General features: G+C 47.9%; 1 protein-coding gene across 3 annotated transcripts; it reads left to right on the forward strand.

The window, feature by feature from the left end:
• Positions 1–1,861: 1,861 nt before the first annotated feature.
• On the forward strand, positions 1,862–11,965 carry NR4A2 (nuclear receptor subfamily 4 group A member 2). 3 transcript variants are annotated; one of them, XM_089916812.1, is made up of 8 exons: positions 1,862–3,909; positions 5,588–5,711; positions 6,197–7,062; positions 7,857–7,986; positions 8,379–8,467; positions 9,447–9,649; positions 10,049–10,227; positions 10,378–11,965. In XM_089916812.1, exons 3-8 carry the CDS (start codon positions 6,199–6,201, stop codon positions 10,632–10,634), a joined length of 1,722 nt encoding a protein of 573 aa, XP_089772938.1. In that variant the 5' UTR covers positions 1,862–3,909; positions 5,588–5,711; positions 6,197–6,198; the 3' UTR covers positions 10,635–11,965. The 3 variants fall into 3 exon arrangements, with proteins under 3 accessions (XP_089772938.1, XP_022425461.1, XP_022425455.1); XM_022569753.3 differs by having other exon boundaries at positions 1,865–3,909; positions 6,375–7,062; positions 8,379–8,542; XM_022569747.3 differs by having other exon boundaries at positions 1,866–3,909; positions 8,379–8,542.
• Positions 11,966–22,017: the final 10,052 nt, after the last annotated feature.

Here is a 22,017-nt window from a genome sequence, read left to right on the forward strand (position 1 = left end):
ATTGTCATTTTAATCGAGTTATAAAATAGTTTATATTCAAGAATCTATTTATGTTCAAGAATCTTGCAGGATTGCAGTCATATAAATGCAGAATTTCAGTTTCTTTTAGCCTAGAGCATCATTTGAACATTTTCTAAAAGGTTGTTCAATTCTACATTTTGATTCCATTATATGTGTAATTAAACCTCTATTCACAAAAGCATTCTCTTATGTACTAGCAAATACACCCACAGGAATCCTCTTCTAAACTATAATTTATTTAAACATGTAATCATAGGATTTTAAAACATGTTTTCATTTTTCCAAACTAAATGCCAAATTTGAACTGCTTGGTGATAAAATGAAAGATTTTATTACCATTTTGACTGTTTTTTCTCCCTGTGAGCTAACAGTGAGTTAAACATGGACAGGAGGAAATAAAGAAAATCTGTTGTGAACCTAATTCCAGTGTTAAACTGTTTCCCTTTTTGAGAAATACAGAAGAGAATCAAAGATTTGTAGTTATTTATGAATTCCAGCAGAATATGAATATTTTGGCCTGCAGCAAGCTCTCCTGGGGCTTGGCCTAAGTAGTAAATAGCTAGTTGTGTGTGTATGTGCCTGTGTGTGTGTGTGTGTGTGTGTGTGATGTATCTTCCTGAACGTTGTGGAGTCAGGCCCCCTACTGACAGGATCAGTCAATTACAGACATTGGCCCTTCTACTGAGACTGTTCCATCAGAATCTGGTGGGGACACAGGAGTCTGGAGCTTTGAGCGAGGTCATTCTTTACACTTTCTAATGTCTGCTGGATCCTTTCCACCCCGAGCACATCTGAGCACTACCAAAAATACCAACCCAAGAAATAGCTTACCCAATAATGTCTTTAAGTGAGTTTATCCGCCTTGCATCCGGTGTGTCTTCCTAAGAAGACACACTTCCTAGGAGCTAGAATAGGAATTTGAGGAAAGAGAAAATTCATACGGATTGTAGAATAGAAGGCAAAAAAAGCCACCTTTTTTTCTCATTTTGATGTTGTATTTACTCAATCCATTTCCGGTTACTAATAATTGTTATAATAAGCTGCTGTGAAAACTGCGTCTCGATCTTGGGTGCCTTAAGACTTGAGCAAAGGCTCTGTTATCAAGAAGCCAGACTCGACAGGTTGCTGTTATAGAATAACCCATCACATTACAATGTTTATCTTCCTTGGAGCTCACTTTAAGGACTCCAGCACATTTTCCCACTTACTGGGAGAGAATTTTCAAATTGCCCGCAGACTCAACCCAGGCTAAAGCCAAGTGTTTTTTTAAATGGTTTAAGGGAGGAGGAGCGTGTGGAGGGAATGTACCTACTTAGATCTGAGTATTGGTGTTTGGAGAAGGACGGTTACAACCTTAAAGTTCTCCTGGCCCCCGCCTTCCGAGGAATATATTAAAAAACAATAACTGCCACCCCAGCATGGCTGTGCTTGAATTTCCGACGGCCTGAAAATAGCTGCTGGGAGCCTGGCCCACCCCCGGGATCAAGGAAAGCTCCCCGAGGCCGCGCGTCCTGCTCCCTTGTGGAAGGGGAAGGGAACCCGGGAGGGCGCCACCGAGCTAGAGCTGCTGCTATTTTGGGCCCAGCCCGGCGGGTGCGTCAATGCCTGAGCCCCTGCGTCACCGCCACCCCCACCGCTTTCCTTCTCCCCTGCTCTCCAAACTCTCACTTTTTCCCTTTCGTTCGCGTGGAATCGTTTCTGCCCACAGGGCGCTGACGCTACCCAGCTCATGCTAATAAGCTATTCTTCGCCCTCCTCCTCTCATCCCCCTACTTACACACCTTCACCCGCCACCGCAACATTCCCCACCCCCCCCCCCACCACACACACACACACACACACACACGCACGCACACGCGCGCGCGCTCTCACACACACTTCCTGGTTTTATTTTTTCTCGCGCCCGCTAGGGCACCGCTGAGCCGCCGCGGTGGCTGCAGCAGCAGCAGCGGCAGTCGCAACATCTGGGGGAAACTTAAGGTGGTCACGTAGGTTTTCCCGAGGATGCGGTGCAGAAGAGCCTGCAGCTTCTCGGGGCAGCCTCGGGGCACCTGATGGCAACGCCTCTCCAGCCGCCGGGGAGCAGGAGGCGGCGGGAGAGGGCAAAGGCTGGGGTGCAGATTAGAGCTGAGTGGCACCGTAAGGCGGAGAGCTCCACGGCGATTTCGGCCCGCCTGTACTGGGAACACCAGGATGGGGGTGTGCAAAGGGGCCCCGAGCCTGGAAGCGAGCTACGCCGAGAGGGAGGGGCGGCTGGAAGTCTTCTTGGGCGGAGGAGGGGGACGCCTCCGAACCCTCCCTCCCCCGTTAACTCCCCAGCCCCATGGGAGAAGCCCCGAGGCCCGTCCAGCTCTAGCCCAGGAACCCGGAAGGGGGCTTGCTCCCGGGAGAAGCGGCGTTTCTTTGCAAGAAAGCGCCTTGCGCCCTCAGCCTGGAGGTGGATTGACTTGCGAAGCGGAGTCTGCGGCGGCTGGGGCGGCTGGGGCGGCTGCAGGGGTGCGGCGAGCTCCGGTCGCCCGCCGGGCCCCACTCCTGGGAAGGCTGAACGCACATACCGTACGCCTCGCAGAGATCTTGACGCCCCCCTCTCCCCGCCGCTTCCCCCATGCTTAGTCTTTCCCTCTTGGCTCTCAGATTGAAGCTTCGAGAGCCCTTGTGCTTCAGAGGAGGGTAGATTTATTTCCCTAAAACTTGTGGAAAGACACGAGTTGATGGGCACCCAGGAGTGTCAAAGTATGAGAGTTGGTAAAAGGTGAGGCTGGGGCACCTTTCTGCAGAACACACCTGTTGCCCGGCGCTCGGCTGCATTGTCTGAGAAAGGAAAGTGGGTGACGCCTCACTTTGACTCTTGGGGTCCCTGAAGGGCTGGGTCACTGGCTACCCTCTCTTTTCCGCTTCCCTCCCCACGCACCACGTCTTCCCTCGCACGTGAGCACTGCAAGGAAAGAAGGGAACATAGAAAATAGGCCATACCTACTCTCTTCCACCTTGGAGTGTGTGTGTGTGTGTGTGTGTGTGTGTGTGTATGAGAGAGAGAGGGAGAATATGCTAGAAGAGAAGGCCGGGGACAGGAAAAAAGAGAAAAGAGGGGTGCACTGGACAAGGGAAATCCCACCCCAATTGCCTGAGTCCTCCGAGCGTCTCGTGTCATGGGACATCTGTACTCGCTTCCGCTAACGGGGGTGGCAATTGTGGGTGGGCGAGGTTAGCGTGCTGCCAGGCACGCCCCGTCTCGTGCGATTCCAGGTGCTGGCTACCTGGCCCACGCCTGGGTCCCCTTCCGCTCGGGCTTTTGTTGCACCCTCCCCCACCTGTGAGCTGCCGGACCGCCGCGGCGGCGCAGGGATTGGCCGGGGGTGGGGGGGAGGTGAGGTGAGATGTCGAGGCTCTGTGGGCTGCGCAGACCTGAGTGGAGAGGTCACACCTCTTTCGGAAAAGGGAAAAAAAAAAAAACCTAGCTGGCTACCAAGGTGAACCCTGAACGGTTCCCACCTTAAAATCGGCCCTGCTCGTGACGTCAGGTCGGAAATATACCAAAGCGAGCGCCGGCCAGGAGTCTGGGGAGCGCGGCGGCTCGGCGATTGGGCGGCAGGCCGCTGACGCGCGCTGACGCGCGGAGACTTTAGGTGAATGTTGGCAGCGGCAGCGCGAGCCACATAAACAAAGGCACATTGGCGGCCAGGGCCAGTCCGCCCGGTGGCTCGCGCTAGGCTCCGCGGTCCTGCTCGCCTGCCCAGCCGCCGCCTTCCCCTGCTCCCTCCCCGCTCTCGGCGCCTCCGTTCCCTTCGCCCCTCTCGCCCACCCCTCCCCGACCCTGCCACCCCGACTCCCGGAGGGAACTACTTTGGCCGAGTTGAATGAATGAAGAGAGGCACGGAGAACTCCTAAGTGAGTAGGTGCAGCCCGTACAGCTCGCGTTCTTTTATCCTTCTTTCTGTTTTTGCACGTCTCTTCTTCCCGCTTGTGTGGTGCAGGTTCTCTGGAAGTGGGCGCCGAAGGCGCGGAGCGCGAGTGGGGCCGGAGGATGGGGAGTAGGTGTGCGCAGCTACAGAGGGCATTTGTCGGAACTCCTGCTTTGCCACCCAACAGAGGCTTCCAGGCTCCTCATTGGTGGACGTGAAAGGGAGGCTTGCACAGTTTCGGGAGCTGCGGACTTAACACGCGGAAATGTGCGCAAAGTTTGCTCTTGGTGCGGAATTGATTGTGGTCTTTGGACACGTAGACTCCAAGTCCTGTGTATACGAGGGACCTGGACGCTGCCCACAAAGTGACAGGGAGAGTGAAAGTTCTTCAGTTTATGTGTTGCTTGGGAACTGTATCACCGCGGCTGGCCAGCGTGCCCGTGTCTCTTGGGTATTGTTGAGTGAGGAGGGCGGTTGGTAGAGTGACCTGTTACTAAGTTGCTTGAAATTTCTGGGTTTGACATGTGCCGCGCTTGTGTTAGTGAGTTTGTCAGAGAGGCAGAGACAGAGGGACAGACTATTTAGAGTAGTTATGAAGCTGCGAAGTTACCAGAGGGTTAATATCCAGCACAGGCATATCTGTCAAGGGCTGTGAGGGTCAAGAGTCTCCTTCCTTTCTACTTTTTCTGGTTACCCTCCCTCCTCCATGAAGCAAGATTATGAAGGGGGGTGGGGGAGGAGAACAGAATTGGATGTTTGGCTTTCTTTTTCATTAGTAATAAAGTCGTCTATGCTCTAGAATGCCTTCCAAGTGGGAACATCTGAAAAGTACTAGGACAGAAGAATGCCTTGTTCCAGCAAGAGGGCAGATTGTGGAAGGCTGGATAGGAAAGGTGCTCAGCTTGCTATGTTGAGAGGTGCTTCTAACACCGGTGCCACTATTGGATATGCAGCATTTCCCTCTCCCTGCAACTGACTAAGATGCTTCCGAAAAAATAGGGTCCCCTGTTTCCACCTCTTGGCCATTAAAGATGAAAGACAAATTTCTTGGAGAAGTGAATGCCCATTCACCTGGATCTCCAAACCCAGTGCTCCGTCAAAAGCTCTTAGGAAATCCAGATGCTTCCATTAAGATTGCCTTCAGGGTTACCTGGGCCTTGCTAACATTTTGTAACTCCTAGGGGGTGAAGGAAGAGATTGTTTTCACATTTTATATTCTTGACTTATACTTCCTTCCCTGCTTCCTAGATGAAAAGCCAGTTTCACCACAGGAAAAAAAAATTCAAGAGAAGGTTCCAATGCTGTATTTTATTAAACCCCAGTTTCTTCTTATTTAGTTTTGAATTAAACTAAAATGGAAATGACACTCCCCTTGCACTGCCCCTAAACACCCAGTAAAGGGGCCAATTTATTTCATCATAAATAAGTACATGGAATACCTTTCCTTCTTCAGAGGTATTCTCTGCAAGGATCAACACAGTCAATGGGTGAAATTTTCTGTTGTTTCCAGCCATCTCTTTTAGACATTCATTTTAAATGGTGTTTGATAAAGGCTACACACTAATTTCCAATTAAACAATCAAGAAGGGCCTGCCTGGTGATACAGATGCCCAGCCAAATCTGTCCGGAAAGTCACCCTAAGGCTTCCTGTGTCTTTATTTCAGGGAGGAGAACTGCCAGGCTGGGCTCTCCACTGCTTTTCTAAAAATCTTGGAAACTTTGTCCTTCATTGAATTACGACACTGTCCACCTTTAATTTTCTCGAAAACGCCTGTAACTCAGCTGAAGGTTAGTGCAACTTCATTTTTTTTCTTTCCCTCCCCCGAGTTCCGTAAACGTCAAGAAACAGGGCAATGCAATCTTTCCCAGCAAACCCTGTAACTTAAGTTTTTCCCCCGACCCATCGCCTTCGGGAACAAGTTTCTCATTGTGCAATTCAACTTGATTTCTGGATTGAGCTTGCTGAACCCGAGCTTCAGAGGAAAGGCTCATTGAAGAGGGATTACCCATGAAAGGGGGCGGAGGGGGAGGCGCTGGAAATATCCGGGAATGGAGACTGTAATAGCTTTCTAGTTCTGGGTCTTTATTGGATCAGTCTTTCCTTGTCCTGCACTGTTTTGCTCCTCAGTATTCGCACTCTCCGCCCTTCCTCTCGCGCCCCTACGTGCTCTCTGACCGCCGCGGGCTGCCGGTGTAGCTCCAGGTGTACCCGAGCCCGGGAGAAAGTGTTCAGTTGACCAGGCTGAGTGTATATTACCCTGTTTCATTTCCAGCCATGCCTTGTGTTCAGGCGCAGTATGGGTCCTCGCCTCAAGGAGCCAGCCCCGCTTCTCAGAGCTACAGTTACCACTCTTCGGGAGAATACAGCTCCGATTTCTTAACTCCAGAGTTTGTCAAGTTTAGCATGGACCTCACCAACACTGAAATCACTGCCACCACTTCTCTCCCCAGCTTCAGTACCTTTATGGACAACTACAGCACAGGCTACGACGTCAAGCCACCTTGCTTGTACCAAATGCCCCTGTCCGGACAGCAGTCCTCCATTAAGGTAGAAGACATTCAGATGCACAGCTACCAGCAACACAGCCACCTGCCCCCCCAGTCCGAGGAGATGATGCCGCACTCCGGGTCGGTTTACTACAAGCCCTCCTCTCCCCCGACGCCCACCACCCCGGGCTTCCAGGTGCAGCACAGCCCCATGTGGGACGACCCAGGCTCCCTCCACAACTTCCACCAGAACTACGTGGCCACCACGCACATGATTGAGCAGAGGAAAACGCCGGTCTCCCGCCTCTCCCTCTTCTCCTTTAAGCAGTCGCCCCCCGGCACCCCCGTGTCTAGCTGCCAGATGCGCTTCGACGGGCCCCTGCACGTCCCCATGAACCCGGAGCCGGCGAGCAGCCACCACGTGGTGGACGGGCAGACCTTCGCTGTGCCCAACCCCATCCGAAAGCCCGCGTCCATGGGTTTCCCCGGCCTGCAGATCGGTCACGCGTCGCAGCTGCTCGACACGCAGGTGCCCTCGCCGCCGTCGCGGGGCTCCCCTTCCAACGAGGGGCTGTGCGCCGTGTGCGGCGACAACGCGGCCTGCCAGCACTATGGCGTGCGCACCTGTGAGGGCTGCAAAGGGTTCTTTAAGGTGAGCCAGGACGGGGGCGGAGGAGGCAGGTAGGGGCCCCCTAGTGCCCGGAGCCTCAGAGTGCTGGTTCCACCGGGGTGCAGGCGCCCGGCGCCAACTGGCCCCTGACCGTCCGACTCCCGGGGTCCACGGGGGCTGCCCTGCAGCCGCCCCTGGGCTGCGGCGGAGGCTTCTGGGTGCCTTGGAAAGGGAAGTAGGAAGACCGGGAGACCCGGGGTCGCATCCCCCGCACGCAGCCGACCCGGCGAGTCCCCGCCCGAAGTTGCCGGGGCTGAGTTGGAAGAGGGTCATTTGCATGGGCTAGGAGCTGTCTTCTCTGTTCAGATTGAAATTGGTTAGGACAGAGAACCGTGTCTGAGCTAACCAAGTGGAACAGAATTCCCTATGGTCAAATTAAGTGATCTCTTTATTTCGCCATCCTGATTGAATAATCTTATCATTTTAAATAGAGAAGGTCTCTAAGGAATGTAAATAATATGAATGCCCACGGATTTGTATTTACTGAGCGTCTCCTTCTTCTCTTGGCATATAAAACACAGCAAGCAGCGGCAAGGTTAGCTCAAATGTTAACGCTATCAATTTTCTTCTGTTAAATGCCCTGGGGGAGGAAAAAGAGAAGAGAGAGAAAGAAAAGGAAAAAGAAAAAAATAAAAAGGAGTTGTGTATGTGTTTGTTTATGGGGAGGGTGTGTGGATCCCGGCCGTTCAGAAATTGTGTCTGGATTCCCTGAATTGTGTTGGATTTTCAAGAGAAAAAAAAATTTTTTTTCCGGCCTGTATTGTCTCCTTTTGCAGCGCACGGTGCAAAAAAACGCGAAATACGTGTGTTTAGCAAATAAAAACTGCCCGGTGGACAAGCGGCGCCGGAATCGCTGTCAGTACTGCAGATTTCAGAAGTGCCTGGCTGTTGGGATGGTGAAAGAAGGTAGGTTGGGGCCAGCAGCCCACTCCCCAGTCTACGCCTTTGGGAAGCTTCTGCTCCTGCCCCAAACCCACTTCCCAGAGCCGGGGCGGGGGCTGGGGGAGGTCTCCTGCTTCCCCCGCACCGGCCTCTGGCCTCTACGACTCGGCAGTTGCCTGCTAGCCCATCCTGCCCTAGAGAAAGCCGCCAGGCCCTTCCCGCCTTTAACTATACGACCTATTGGGAAGACGACATGAAACCCCCCCCTTTTTTACGCTTCTTGTCAGTATAAGGCTTTACAAGCGGTGGGGCGCTGCCCCGCCCCGCCGGGCGCCCCGCGGCTGCGGCCTTCCCCCGGGGAGGGGCCCAGGCAGCAGCTGGATCTTGCTTGCCCTCACCCGGCGATTCCTTTGCAGTGGTTCGCACAGACAGTTTAAAAGGCCGGAGAGGTCGTTTACCTTCGAAACCGAAGAGCCCACAGGAGCCCTCTCCCCCCTCGCCCCCGGTGAGTCTGATCAGTGCCCTCGTCAGGGCCCATGTCGACTCCAACCCGGCTATGACCAGCCTGGACTATTCCAGGGTAAGAAGCTGGCGCGGGGGGGGATCCTTCGGACAACTGACAGATGGGCAGGACCCCTTCCCCACACCCATCACTAACCCCCAGGCCCAAGGGATAAAGGAAGCATGCGAGGCTGTGGCTTCACAGCTCTGGGTAGGGCCACAGAAGACAGATGGCGTTGCTAGGGCTGCAGAAGTGAGGACAGGGCAGAGGAAGGAAGAGAGGGTAGGCCACAGTGGTCAAACCTCTGTGAGGCCCCTTCCCAGCACCACGGTGCACACACACACACACCAGTGCCTCTGATGCCTAAACCAGAGGCAGTGGAAAAGCCCCCGCTTGGGTTCTATCACCAGTCCTCCATGGAGATGATTTAATCCTCATTCTCTCTGGTGCCGTCAGGGTGAGGGATGCCTCCTCCCCGGTCAGGGAAGGGGAAGAGAAGGGGGTATAAGGAATGGCAGTGGGCGGGGAAATCAAGTGGTCAGATTCCTCTTTTACCCCAGCCATGAGAAATGTGTGCGCTTTAAATGGAGGAAGTGTGCCGGGCAAACCTAGAAGCAAACCTAGAAGCCACTGCAATTTTATTGAGACTTGCAAAGGGCATCTCTGCTCGAGACCCACTCTGGGACTGGCATGAATACTAACGTGTCAATTGTTTTGTGGAGATAAGAGTGAACGTTTCCCAGGGCTGGTTGGCACCGTATTTAGTCTGTATGGAAATGGTAATTTACATATTTAAAGCAGCGACCTCATAGCACCATCCCTAATTGAATTAATTGCCCCGGAACATCTAATTTCCTTACTGGTCAGAGAGAGGTTTAATTGTTATAAAAACCTGGCTCCCCTACTAGAAACGAGGTTAGCAATTTCACGGGTTATATATTTTAGAGAACCTCATTAAGTGCTTTTTAAAATGAAATTCCAGTTCCAGGCGAACCCTGACTATCAGATGAGTGGAGACGACACCCAGCATATCCAGCAATTCTATGATCTCCTGACTGGCTCCATGGAGATCATCAGGGGCTGGGCGGAGAAGATCCCGGGCTTCGCTGACCTGCCCAAAGCCGACCAGGACCTGCTTTTCGAGTCGGCTTTCCTAGAACTATTTGTGCTGAGATTAGCATACAGGTAAATGGAGAGGGCGATCCAGGAAGGCTGGGAATGGAGGAAGAGAGGAATCAAGAAAGGAAAAGAAAGAGGAAAAGGGAAAGAAAAGGGGGAAAGAGAGGAGAACAGAATGGGAAATAAATGAGGGGGAAAGGAAGGAAAGGAGAGTAGATAAAAGGAAGAGAAGGGAAGGAGTGAGGGCAGAAGCCTTAGATGAATGGAATGGAGGTGGGATAGGGGGCATTCTTGATTGTTATGAAATTAAACCCTTTCAAGGTCCACTGGCCTACGTTTTATTAACTCTTTGGTAATTAGGTGCCTCTTAAATCCCTCATTTATTGCTCTTCAAGTAATTAGTTGTTTAGCTTTTCTCTCTCTCTCTTTTTCTCCCCCTCCCCCTCTCTTTGGTATTAATTGCAGGTCCAACCCAGTGGAGGGTAAACTCATCTTTTGCAATGGGGTGGTCTTGCACAGGTTGCAATGCGTTCGTGGCTTTGGGGAATGGATTGATTCCATTGTTGAATTCTCCTCCAACTTGCAGAATATGAACATCGACATTTCTGCCTTCTCCTGCATTGCTGCCCTGGCTATGGTCACAGGTCAGTACCACAGGCACAGGGCACTTCTCCAGAACTGCCCAGTGGGATTCGTCCCGGTTTTCCCTTGCTGCCTGCCGACCCTCCCTGGTCCTGTCAGCTAGCTAACTGCTCGGTGCATTCCTCTTTTGTTTCTGGTTGTGTTTTCTGCAGAGAGACACGGTCTCAAGGAACCCAAGAGAGTGGAGGAGCTGCAAAACAAGATTGTAAATTGTCTCAAAGACCATGTGACTTTCAATAATGGGGGCTTGAACCGCCCCAACTATTTGTCCAAACTGTTGGGGAAGCTTCCAGAACTCCGTACGCTTTGCACGCAGGGGCTACAGCGCATTTTCTACCTGAAACTGGAAGATTTGGTACCACCACCAGCAATAATTGACAAACTTTTCCTGGACACTTTACCTTTCTAAGACCTCCTTCCATGCACTTCAAAGAAACTGGAAAGAAACCTAAAACTGTCCAGAGGGGGCAAGTCACAAGGGCAGAGAGATACCCCTGAGCTGCCTCAGCTCTAGCCGGCCCCCACCCCTTCCATACACCTTGGCCCTTGATCTCTAAAGAAAACAAACAAACAAACAACAACAAAAGCAAAAACTGTTACTATTTCCTAACCTGCAGGCAGAACCTGAAAGGGCATTTTGGCTCCGGGGCATCCTGGATTTAGAACACGGACTACACACAATACAGTGGTATAAACTTTTTATTATCAGTTTAAAAATCATTTTATTGTTCAGAAGGAAGCTTCTTAATGTATGACGGAAAACATTTGGCCATGCTTGGTTGTTGCAGTTAAGACAAATGTAATACACATAGACACATACACACACACCCACATTGTAAGGGGACCCACAAGTATTGCCCTTTAAAAGACTTCAAAGTTTTCTGCTGTAAAGAAAGCTGTAATATATAGTAAAACTAAATGTTGCGTGGGTGGCATGAGTTGAAGAAGGCAAAGGCTTGTAAATTTACCCAATGCAGTTTGGCTTTTTAAATTATTTTGTGCCTATTTATGAATAAACATTACAAATTCTAAAAGATAAGTGTGTTTGCAAAAAAAAAAAAGAAAAAGAAATAACCACAAAAAAGGGACAAGCATGTTGATTCTAGGTTGAAAATGTTATAGGCACTTGCTACTTCAGTAATGTCTATATTATATAAATAGTATTTCAGACACTATGTAGTCTGTTAGATTTTATAAAGATTGGTAGTTACCTGAGCTTAAACATTTTCTCAATTGTAAAATAGGTGGGCACAAGTATTACACATCAGAAAATCCTGACAAAAGGGACACATAGTGTTTGTAACACCGTCCAACATTCCTTGTTTGTAAGTGTTGTATGTACCGTTGATGTTGATAAAAGGAAGTTTATATCTTGATTATTTTGTTGTCTAAAGCTAAACAGAACTTGCATGCAGCAGCTTTTGACCGTTTCCAGAGTGCTTATAATATACATAACTCCCTGGAAATTACTGAGCACTTTGAATTTTTTTGTTTTTTGTTTTAATGTCTAAGATTGTCAGTTAATATATTATTTTATGTTTGAGTAAGAATTTTAATATTGCCATATTCTGTAGTATTTTTCTTTGTATATTTCCAGTATGGCACACGATATGAGTCACTGCCTTTTTTTCTATGGTGTATGACAGTTAGAGACGCTGATTTTTTTTTTTCCTGATAAATTCTTTCTTTGAGAAAGACAATTTTAATGTTTACAACAATAAACTATGTAAATGAACAGAATTTTGTCTTCTTTCTGGGTTAGGAAAAATGATGACTAAACAGCAATATACAATAGACAGAGTTGGAGATTGATCTGGGATAGGTCACTTATTCAGAATCTGAATTTCTGACAGTTTAGACCTATTCTGGCAAAAGGAACTGGGAAATTGAAGTAATTATCCAGAGAATTCTGTACAGTATTTTTCCTTAACCGGAATTTTCCAGTGTGGCAACCTACATTTATCAGAATCAGGTGAGAATATCTTAACTCTTCTGATAACTTTGCCAGTAAGTGCAGCTTTCAGAAGAGAAGTTCAGGAGACCTAACAGCTTTTGAAATTTTGCAAGGTTCGAAGTCCTATCAAGTTTTTGTCTTGCACAATGTTTAGAAAGTATCTTTTTAAGACTCAGAAAGTCAACATGGATTTGAAGTGTATTAAATATAATCTCTGATTTCTCCCACTCCTTGTAAAGGATCTTGGAGGAAGAGCCAAGCATTTTGGTCCCTTTGGGCCTTCGGGTCAGTGGTCTTTGGCATAGAGCAGAACAGTAGAGGCATTTCTTACAACTTTTTGTTTTCCTCCTTCAGTGAATAGTGATGAGGTTCAATTTGCAGTTTTAGAATAATATTTCCGTCTTAAAAGTTTCTCAGGTAAAGAACAAAATATCCATTTGTCAGGTCCTGGGTCTTGTCAGATACAAACAAGTTATACCAAAGTCTCTAGGATTCCACCCAGCACCAACTTTTAGCAAAGAAAGTAACTAACACTGTAGAAGCCACTTCTGGTACCAGCTTCCTCTCAGCGACCTGGTCCTTGCGGGGTGGAGGTCCAGCCAGTTTCGCCTCTGGACAGCTGTGAATTCACAGAAAGTGCAGGATGGAGGTGGTTTTCTTCGTTGGCCCTGGTGGATTTCAACTGGCCTCCGGGTCACTGAAATTTACAGAACGTGTTATTATTTTTAAAATGCAGAGTTAGAACAGTAAATTTCCAGGAGAGTTCTCAGGTTATTTTTACTTTGCCTTTTCTTCCTTAAAAAAAAAAAAAAAAAAAAAAGGACATGTTTTGCGGGTCGGGCAATAGAGATAAGGCAGGTCTCCGTGGTAATTTAAGGTTATTTTCAGGAGATGCGTTTCTCTACAGGTAACTCAGGGGCAAAAGTGTGTGGCCACATAGGAGATTAAATAATAAGCAAAATGTCCGATGTCCTAGCTTCCTTGAAAAGATGGGGCCTGCCATTTCCTTTTATTTTCACAACTTCTGCTCAACTAAAGCCGAACACTAATAAGCAGAGAGAAAGAGAAAGCTCTTTAGAAATGCTGGGAGTCTGCAGAGCCGTCAGCAGTCGTCTCCCAGGTGTCTGCAGCCCCGAGACAATTACATTCCGACTCAGAATCCTCGAGAGTTGAACCCAGAAACGAACTCTGTTGCAGGTTCTCCCTTAAGGAAGCCGCTGTGCATCACCCGAGGCCAATGGGGTGTCAGGTAGTGCGCCTCCCGAGAATTTGGGGTGAAAGGAGGGAGGGATGACTCTCTCCCATGCCCGCATGCAGACTGCACCGGCTCCGCGTATATTTAGTTGTAATTCCTAAATTGAAAACTGGCTAGTCCTTTTTCTGCTTCACAGTTGCCGAGTCAATTTCCAACTCCCGGCTGCGCACCGGGTTGCGCGGGGAAAGAGCCTCGCACGCATCTATCCTGCAGCTTCCGGTATCCGTAAGGCTGAGGACTTTTCCGGTCCCGGTCTTTCTGGGAGTAAAGCCCAAGAAAAGCAAGAGACACGATGCGTTGCAAAAGACAGAAGTTTCATGGAACTCCTATAGAAATAGATTAAAACTTTATAATGGGGACTTCATATAGCCCTCCTCTCCCCAAGTCCTCTTAAGAATTTCAGTTATTGTGTGCTGTTTCAGCAATGGAAATATTTTATCATTGTTCAGAAGACATGACCATACACTTCTCAGCTCTGAAAGAGGGCCTAATTTTAAGTCTTCACGGTGTCTAGACCCACGTCGAGTGGTTACTTAGAACGCCCTGAATTTATGGAGTTACCCTTTAATACAAAGCACGGGTGAGCAGCGCTCCCGCCTGTTACTTGGTGGGCTCCGCTTCTTTACCGTCCAGGCGACTGCCACAGTGTCTCCAAGAACCCAGGCGGCCCTCGCTCTGACCTTCCGCTTTTGAGGAGAGAGAGAGACAGAGAGAGAGAGAGAGAGAGAGAGACAGAGAGAGAGAGAGATTGAATTTCTGGTCCTGATTCTAACGAGAGAGATAGCCTGGTCCAGAGAGCTGATAGCACCCTGCGGTGACAGCCGCACCCAACGACCTTACCTTGTGTATTTCATTTTGGTGCTCAACTCCATCCCTAGAGAGTTGGTGTGCCCCCTCCAATAAAAATACCGGTCATAAGTCTTATGGGACACTGGTTCTCAGAGTGCAAGGAGCCGGACAAGGAGAAGCAGATATTCCTGCCAACTTAAGAATGTCGCTTGAAGGTTCCATTTCACTTTGCCATGAGAATCTCTCGGCATTATCTGCGCTTCAAAGCTAATAGTCAATTACCTAATTGTATGTTAAACCTAGGCGTGGGCAGTGAATACTTCCAAGATACAAACACGTCTGTGAGGGAAAAGTTTTATTTCATTGCAATATTTTGATCACAGAGTTTTCCGGTACAGGATACATTACCATCGCGCCAGGCCCTATCCAGGGTAGCGATACCAGGGCCCTTCCAGGCATGTCGCGGGATGCGCATCTTTGCGCCACCATCTCCCTGCCTAACTCCGCACTTGCGCCCGTTTCCTTTTTTATCCGCCGCGCGGCAGCGCGGAGGTGGCTGCGGGGAGTGAGGGCTGGGGTCTCCCGGGCCGGCATCGCTTCTCTCGGTGAGGGAGGCTCCTGGTTCTGTCTCGAAGCCGTGTTGCTCGCCGCCACCTCAAAAATGGAGACAGGTTCTATCGAGGTGGGAGGGGAAAAGAGGGTATCTTGTCCCGCGGATTTAAAAACTTTTTTTTTTCAGTATTATTTCGACGGTTGAACAAGAGGTCTGGGAGTGAGTATCTCTAAAACATCCTCCTCCAAAAGGGGTTTTAAGGCTTCCCCCCACCCCCGCCTGTGCCTGCTATTCGGGAACAGTAACTGTCGCTACGTGGGCGCGCCCGGAAATTCCTCAGTAGTCCAAGCCTCCTGTGCGCCCCGCGAGTTTTAGAGTCCCACCGGGGAGGGATGGAGTTTGGGGTCCCAGCCTAAGCCCAGTCAACGGATCCTCCCCACGGTTCTCATCCAGGACTAAAAAGAGCGCACCCGGTAGCAACAGTCTTCGGGAAAGGTTCGGCCAAGATCTGTATATCTGGCAGAACTCAGCCAGGGGATCGCGTTTAGTAAAGCTGCATGTTTTGGGGTTCAGTTGATACTGGCTGACTTTACTAGTAAAGCAAGATAAGAACTCCAAACAGGGCCGTCATTGTTTTGTAATTCGTTTTTAATAATAAAACAAACACGCACAAATCCACGTTTCATTTTTACTTTTGAATTTTACTAGAAACTCCAAATTGGGTATTACGCATAGCCATTTAGGATGGTGAGGCTGTCGTTTAAATCCATCTTCCCTCAGTCTTTCTGTTTCCTGAGCACGACTGGAGACGACCGCTGGGGCCGCAGGGTCTTTGCTCCGACTTTAATTTTGCGCTTCTTTAGGGAAAGTCCCACTTCCGTCGGAGCGCGCTTCCTGGAGCGGGACAGCGGGGCCCCACCCAACGCTAGGGACGTAAGGAGGTGGCCGCACCCCTGGTTCTTAGCCGCGACGTGCGCTCCCTGCCCAACAGACAGTGGCGGGAGAACTCCGGAGAGCGAGGCTCCGGCAGCTCACTCCCTACCCCACGCCCTCCCACTAGGCACCCCCCACCACTCTCCCAGCGTGGTCTGGTTTTGAGGCCCCAGAATTACTGGAGAGGACGTGGCTCCGTTTGTGGTTCGGGGGTGCGAATGCGGGGATGCACGCGCTCCAGCTCTGCCCGAGGCGTTTTGGAGACTTAGAATTTGACTCTGCAGGTTGCAGCAGGAGACTTTGCCCAGGGAGCCCTGGACCAATTAGGACGAACTCGCCCGGGTTAACTCTGTTTCCTCCGTTTCCTGCCCTGCCCTCCCCAGCTGCTCCTTGCTTCTTTCCCAGCTGTTCCACGTCCCCCAGGGCCGGAGGCCGCAACAGGTTCCAGTCGCCGCGTGGCCAGGTCCGGTGCGACAGGGCGCGAGCACGTGCGGCCGAGCGCGCCCCTGGCTTCCCCTGCACCCACAGATCAGTGGTCAGTCTTGTGTCTCCCCTAGTTGTGAGCCGAGCTGGAGCGTCCATCCACTCCAAACTGGGGAAAATCTTTTTCCCCTGGTTGTGGGCTCACAAATAGGAGGGGCAGAGGCGCCGGGGCGCGAGTCGGAGGTGCATCCGCCCTGCGGAAAGGGGCCCCAAGCACCCCCCGCACACGTGTGCCCCGCAAGTGTGCTCCCAACCCCGAAGCTCCGAGGAGGCATCGTGCGCGTCCGGCTCTGCTTTCAGGTCTCGCACCACGGGTTGTGAGCCCTAGGCCCGCGCGCCGGGGGATGCGACTCGTCAGGTGGCCAGACGAGTGCAGCGCCTGGAGGGGCCTCAGGACATCCAGTCCGCCTATCCGCCTGCCGCGGGCGCGCTCCTTCCTCCCCTAAAGACGCCGCCGACTGCGGGCTGCTGGCTGTCCTCTTCTCTGCTTAGCCGAGCTCTGTAGTCCTCAGCTGGACCTGACAGAGCACCGAGCAGGGACCCGGATCCTTGGAGGGATCGGCTTCCACGCTTTCCTCCGCGTTTCTTCTTCCTCCAGTTGATCTCTCTTACTCCTATTTCTCTATATTTCTAGCTAAAGTTGTGCTTAGAGAAACTAGGGTTTCCAGGACACGTGCCGCCAGTCCTAACAAATAGTCTCCGAGTTTCTGTTAGAGACTTCCCTGGGGCAGTAGAGGGTGGTCGAGGGGCAGCTGCGCACGTGAGAACTCCGTTGGATACTAGAAGGGCTTCTAGAGGGACTGCTCCTGCTAAGAGAAGCTCGGGTTAACTATCTCAAATTAACTTGGACTTCTGAAGAAGGTACGAGGTAGAGAGGGAGAGAGGACTCTCCATCAGTAAGCTGCAAGTAGGCCAGTGGTTTTCAAACTGAGGGTCCTGACCCATTAGTGGTGTGTAAAATCCATATAATGGGTTACGATCAGAATTCTCTTTCAAAGAAATAAATGAATAACAGAATAGAAATCATGAGTGCTTTGTACAGAATAGCCAAAGTATAAAAAGTCTAAGCATTGTTAGTTGAAACTTTTCTTGGCCCACAGTATAGAACATATTTATGAGTGTGGGTCTCAGGTAAAAAGTTTGAGAGCCATTGCTGACCGAACAGACTGTGCCGGAAGTGAAGGAGGGGGGTTGCCTGTACTGAGAGATGCTGATAAGGGAATTTCAGCACTGTGGTTTTGTGGTCAGTCTTCTCTTTTCTGTATGTTTTATTTATTTTTTTGTCCCCCGTCTCCTCCGTATTCCTCCCCAACTCCAACGAAATTCCACCTCTCTTTATCCTCTGGCCCGTTGAGTGCTTGGAGCCCGGCTGGCCATTGTGAGTAAGGACCAGGGGACAAGCACACAAAGCCACTCCCTTTGCCTTTTCCTCAGCAACCTAGCACCTGGGAAGAGAGTAAACAGTGAAGCAAGTCGTGGGGGAGGCTAGAGAGAGGGTAGGGGAGTGACCATTACATTGTCCATTCACCACGTGCCTGGCCTTTTCATTTATTGCCCAACACTGGGAAAGAAGCAAAAGCTTTTGAGGGAAATCGGTAGAGACAGGGATGGGTAAAGATAATGAACCTTACTGAGAAAGATCAGATGAGTGGGGACTGAGGAGATGGAAGAGGAAGGGGAAATTTGAGGATTTATTTAATCGAAGTGCTAGAATTGAAGGTAAGTAGAGATGGGAAAGAGGACTAAAATGCCCTAGAAATACAGGATGCCAAGGTACCAGCAATAATATGGATGGGCTTCAAGAAAAAAGAAGAGACCGATAAGAGCAAACAGAAGGGGCGCATAAAGGATGCTAGGTGTGGGTGGGCAGATATAAGATGGAAGTTGGATGTGGAGGCCATAGTCAAAGGATTATGTAAGGAGAGGGTGGCTTTAGGTGTGGGAAACCTTGGGTTAATGGGGACCATACAGAGGTTTCAAGTTATGTCATAAAGGAATTAAAAGGAACAAAACCATTGACATGGAAAAGTACTTCCCCTGTCATTCCATTCTAACTAAGGGGTATTGAAAGCAGGCTTGTTTCTTAAGGGGTGCTGCAGTCTCCAGTCTGGGGTAATGTGGATTCTTTTCAAGATTCCGGCCAATGTGAAAGGCAGTACCAAATGGCAGATGAGGCCATGGTTTCTGAGATTGTGCCATCACAATAACTCTACCTGCCATGTTGCAAGGCTAGATCTCATCTCATGTAATCCTCTCAACTCCAGCCTGTGAGGTTCGCATTGTTGCTTCCATTTTACAAATGAGATGAGACTCAAAGGTACTGTTAAATATCTTGGCTTCTAAGTACATGGAATAGCTGGAATTTGAACTCAGAACCAGGACGACAATTCCAACTGCCTTGCTTTTGTGCTACCTGGCACAGAGGGATTGTACCTTTTTCTCCCATAACTTCTGCCAAAACTGACTATGAGTTTCTGTTGAGAGTTGAGAATGTTGTATTCAGACTTCCAGAGGGGAGAACTAACGTGAAATCGTAGTGGGTAGTGATAATAGTACATTGCTCTTCTCTCTTATTTATGAGAATAATCCCTTCTCTCAGAAGGGATTATTTTGATTGTGTTTTGATTGCTTTCACAATTAACGCGTGAAGGAGTTTTGGGCTGCTTGCTTTGCTGCCCAAGAAAAGAATGGGAATGATTGCTGTATTTGTTTTTGTCACCAAGAAAGTCGTATTGAAGGTAATATGAGGAAAAACGTTTTTCCTCCTCAAGCTGTTTGAATTTCCTTTTATTAATCATCTGATTTTTAGCCAGCTTCTACATTTCCTCTCAGGAAAGCCAAAGTGTACATCAGTAAGCTCACTTTAGTCACAGCCCCAAGCAGACCGCTTTGTAAAAACTGGCTGTGCACGAGCCATCCACTCTTTCTCTGACTTCTCCTGTATTTGTGGTCTGCAATGTTTAACTGTTATGAACATTTTCTTAAAAGCTACTCTCACAGTCCACCAAATGGCATAAATGGATTTTGCTTAGAGTGTCAAGTGGAGAGTAATATTTCTCTACAAGGCTATCTGCATCCAAGTTGGCATGGTCAAAGGGCTGCAAAACTAGTCTTATTATGTTACACAATTTATTAAAATATAGCACTTGACAAACAAAATATCGTGGATTTAGGTCAGCTGTTTGTTTATACAATAGATTTTGTTCGTCTTTGACATTTAATTTAAGCTTCGCTTATCTGAGGGCTGGGAATAGGATAAGTATGTTCTGCATGTGTTATGCTTCTTGTTTTATAAAACATACTTGTCTGCAGCTATCCGGAAATAATTCACAATCAGTGACTTAGGACAAGGAAGCCTTGTGACATGTTCTGAAAGTGCCTTTCTGAAATGAAGTTCTGAAAAGTTGAATTATGGAGACCCTAACAGGGGTTTTTATTTTTGAGGAATGAAGACAGCTACATTTGCCTTCTTGGTCTTTTGCTGAATTATCCTCCCTGTATAGTGAATTGATACAGCTAAAAACAAGCTTCCAGAAATCCATAATGTATCTCTGTGATGCCAAGAATCCGTGTTCTGTGTAATTGTCCCACTCTCAGCAGTGCTGGGCAGAATGTGGCTGGGCCACATGTGTGGAAACAACATCAAAAACATTTGACACTTCAGTGACTTATTTTTAATATATCTGAGAAAAATGAAGCCTGTTGCTGTAAAATCTGCACTTGCAGATGTGTTAGCCCTAAATAACCTTTAAAATTGGTCATGGTGTGGTGGGAGATCTTGGTATTCATGAGTGTTTTGACATGTTTGACATTTTATGTATGGTGTACTGCCCTGTCTTGCATTTCTTCCCCCAGTAGTGCATGTTTTCCTACTAAAATGCAGCTCTTGGTGTTTATATTTGGGGTCTATAAGTCTCCTTATTGGATGAATGATTTGTTATTATTTATGCAAATAATGTTTTAAATGAATTAATCTATTACTGGTTTCTATGCTATGGCCAGAAAAAGAGAGCTATATAAAGAAGAGATCATTTGATTTTTAGTTTTAAAAGAAAAAATATATTTGATATATGTCAAACATACCAAATTTGCTACAGTCCTGGATTAGCACATAAGGAAAAGCAATTCTATGGAATGATTATGCTTTCAGAAGCTGAGGAATTTGTGTGCCAGAATCTGGTGTAATGAATAGAGGTTTTGAAATCTGTCTGAGTAGCATTTAAAATTGCCCTGTATTCATTTATTTTTGGAAGGGATGTAAAGTATCTCTAGTAGGGAATTGCCAATTGAACTGAGAAATTTAGGTGGCCTTGAGGTAAGTATACTGTAAAAAATCTACATACCTAAATATAGACAGAATCAGAGATTTCAACAGCAATCTCTGAATAAGACATAGGTTTGATACTTTGGTCATCTTTCCCTGTACCATCTTCTATGTTAGTTCTACAGGTAGAGCTGAGTAAATGAGTTCAAAAGATTCAGTGAATGTTTGGTGAGGAATTTTTTTCAAATTTATGAATAACATATTACAAAAAGGATTACCATTTGTTTTCTGAGTGTTGGAAAAGGCAACAACTTTGACTGAATCTTCTGCTATCACTTTTACCTTGTGTGATAAACATGGGTGCTACACAAAGTCTGTTCTAATGTCTATTCAGACTTGTCTAAGGATGGATGAATTTGGCTGAAAGTTTTGTAATTCAGAACTAATAAGTTGCTAATTACCTTTTCCCCTTTAAAGTTGATGTTGCTAATAATGTGACTTCCCTTTAAATGTTATTCTCTTTAAGACTGTAGCTGACTCTAAGGCTTTGACATTTTTTTTTGTCCCAGATATTTCTCCTGTTTTTAATCTCCACCTGTTGTCACATGCCAGGACCGTACCGTACCTCCAGGTGGGAGGACAAAGGGGCAACTTTCTGTGTCCAGGGTGTCCGTGCTGCTTTTCCTCTGGAGTGGAAGTTTTATGTGCACTTTCCTATGTACCCTGTCCCTGGGGACTAACACATCACCTCCATGACACACACGGCAGTTGTGGCCCGGGGTTTAACAAGAATACCATAAGTTTACTTTCAGTTAGCACAAGTATTTAATGTCGCATCTTGCAATTCAAATGGTATCAAGAGACCAATTTGCACGCTATCTGCTACCTACTGGTATCCTCCAGTTTCTCTTCTGGACTCACAAGGCCTTACGTCTTTCACATCCCTTTGAGGATCTTTCTGAGCAAAATTTCTTTCATAAAACACAAAACAACAGAAGACTTTAACATGAAAGGTGCAGTGCTGTTCTTTTAAAAATAGTATTTTGATTTGTAGAGCAATGTGAATGATAAGAGTCTAACACTAACAAGATTGTGAATCTCATTTCCAATGTTATGAGTTAGGAAAAATGCAAGGCTTCTCTTCAATGTGCAGTGTGTTGTATGTTTAACGTTGCTTTCATCAAAATATGTACTGTTGATTCATTCATTACATATCTTGTATGTACTTAACAGAAAAGCAAGAAAAAGAAAATCAAGTGCTTGTCTTTCCTTGAGTTAATTTCCCTTAACATGTATTCAAAATAAGCATTCCAATGTACCATAATATAAAACGGTTATGGAATTTGATGACTATAGGAAAGTTGGTGTGGGTGAGAAAGGCATCATTCATTAGATTGCAAGTAGCAATGTATGATACAGAAAAGGCAAGGTACTATAAACAGGAAGCTGTAAATAAGCATTTTTTTCCTTTCTGTAACTAGAATACAAATACTTGCATTATGTAGACATATTCATAAATTTTGATGATAACTTAGTGAAACAGGACCATAAATATGGAAAG

The sequence above is a fragment of the Delphinapterus leucas genome, chromosome 8 (genome assembly GCF_059928025.1).
Source record: "Delphinapterus leucas isolate spDelLeu-1000000601 "Yukka" chromosome 8, BTC_Dleu_Yukka2, whole genome shotgun sequence".
NCBI classification, from domain to species: Eukaryota; Metazoa; Chordata; class Mammalia; order Artiodactyla; family Monodontidae; genus Delphinapterus; species Delphinapterus leucas.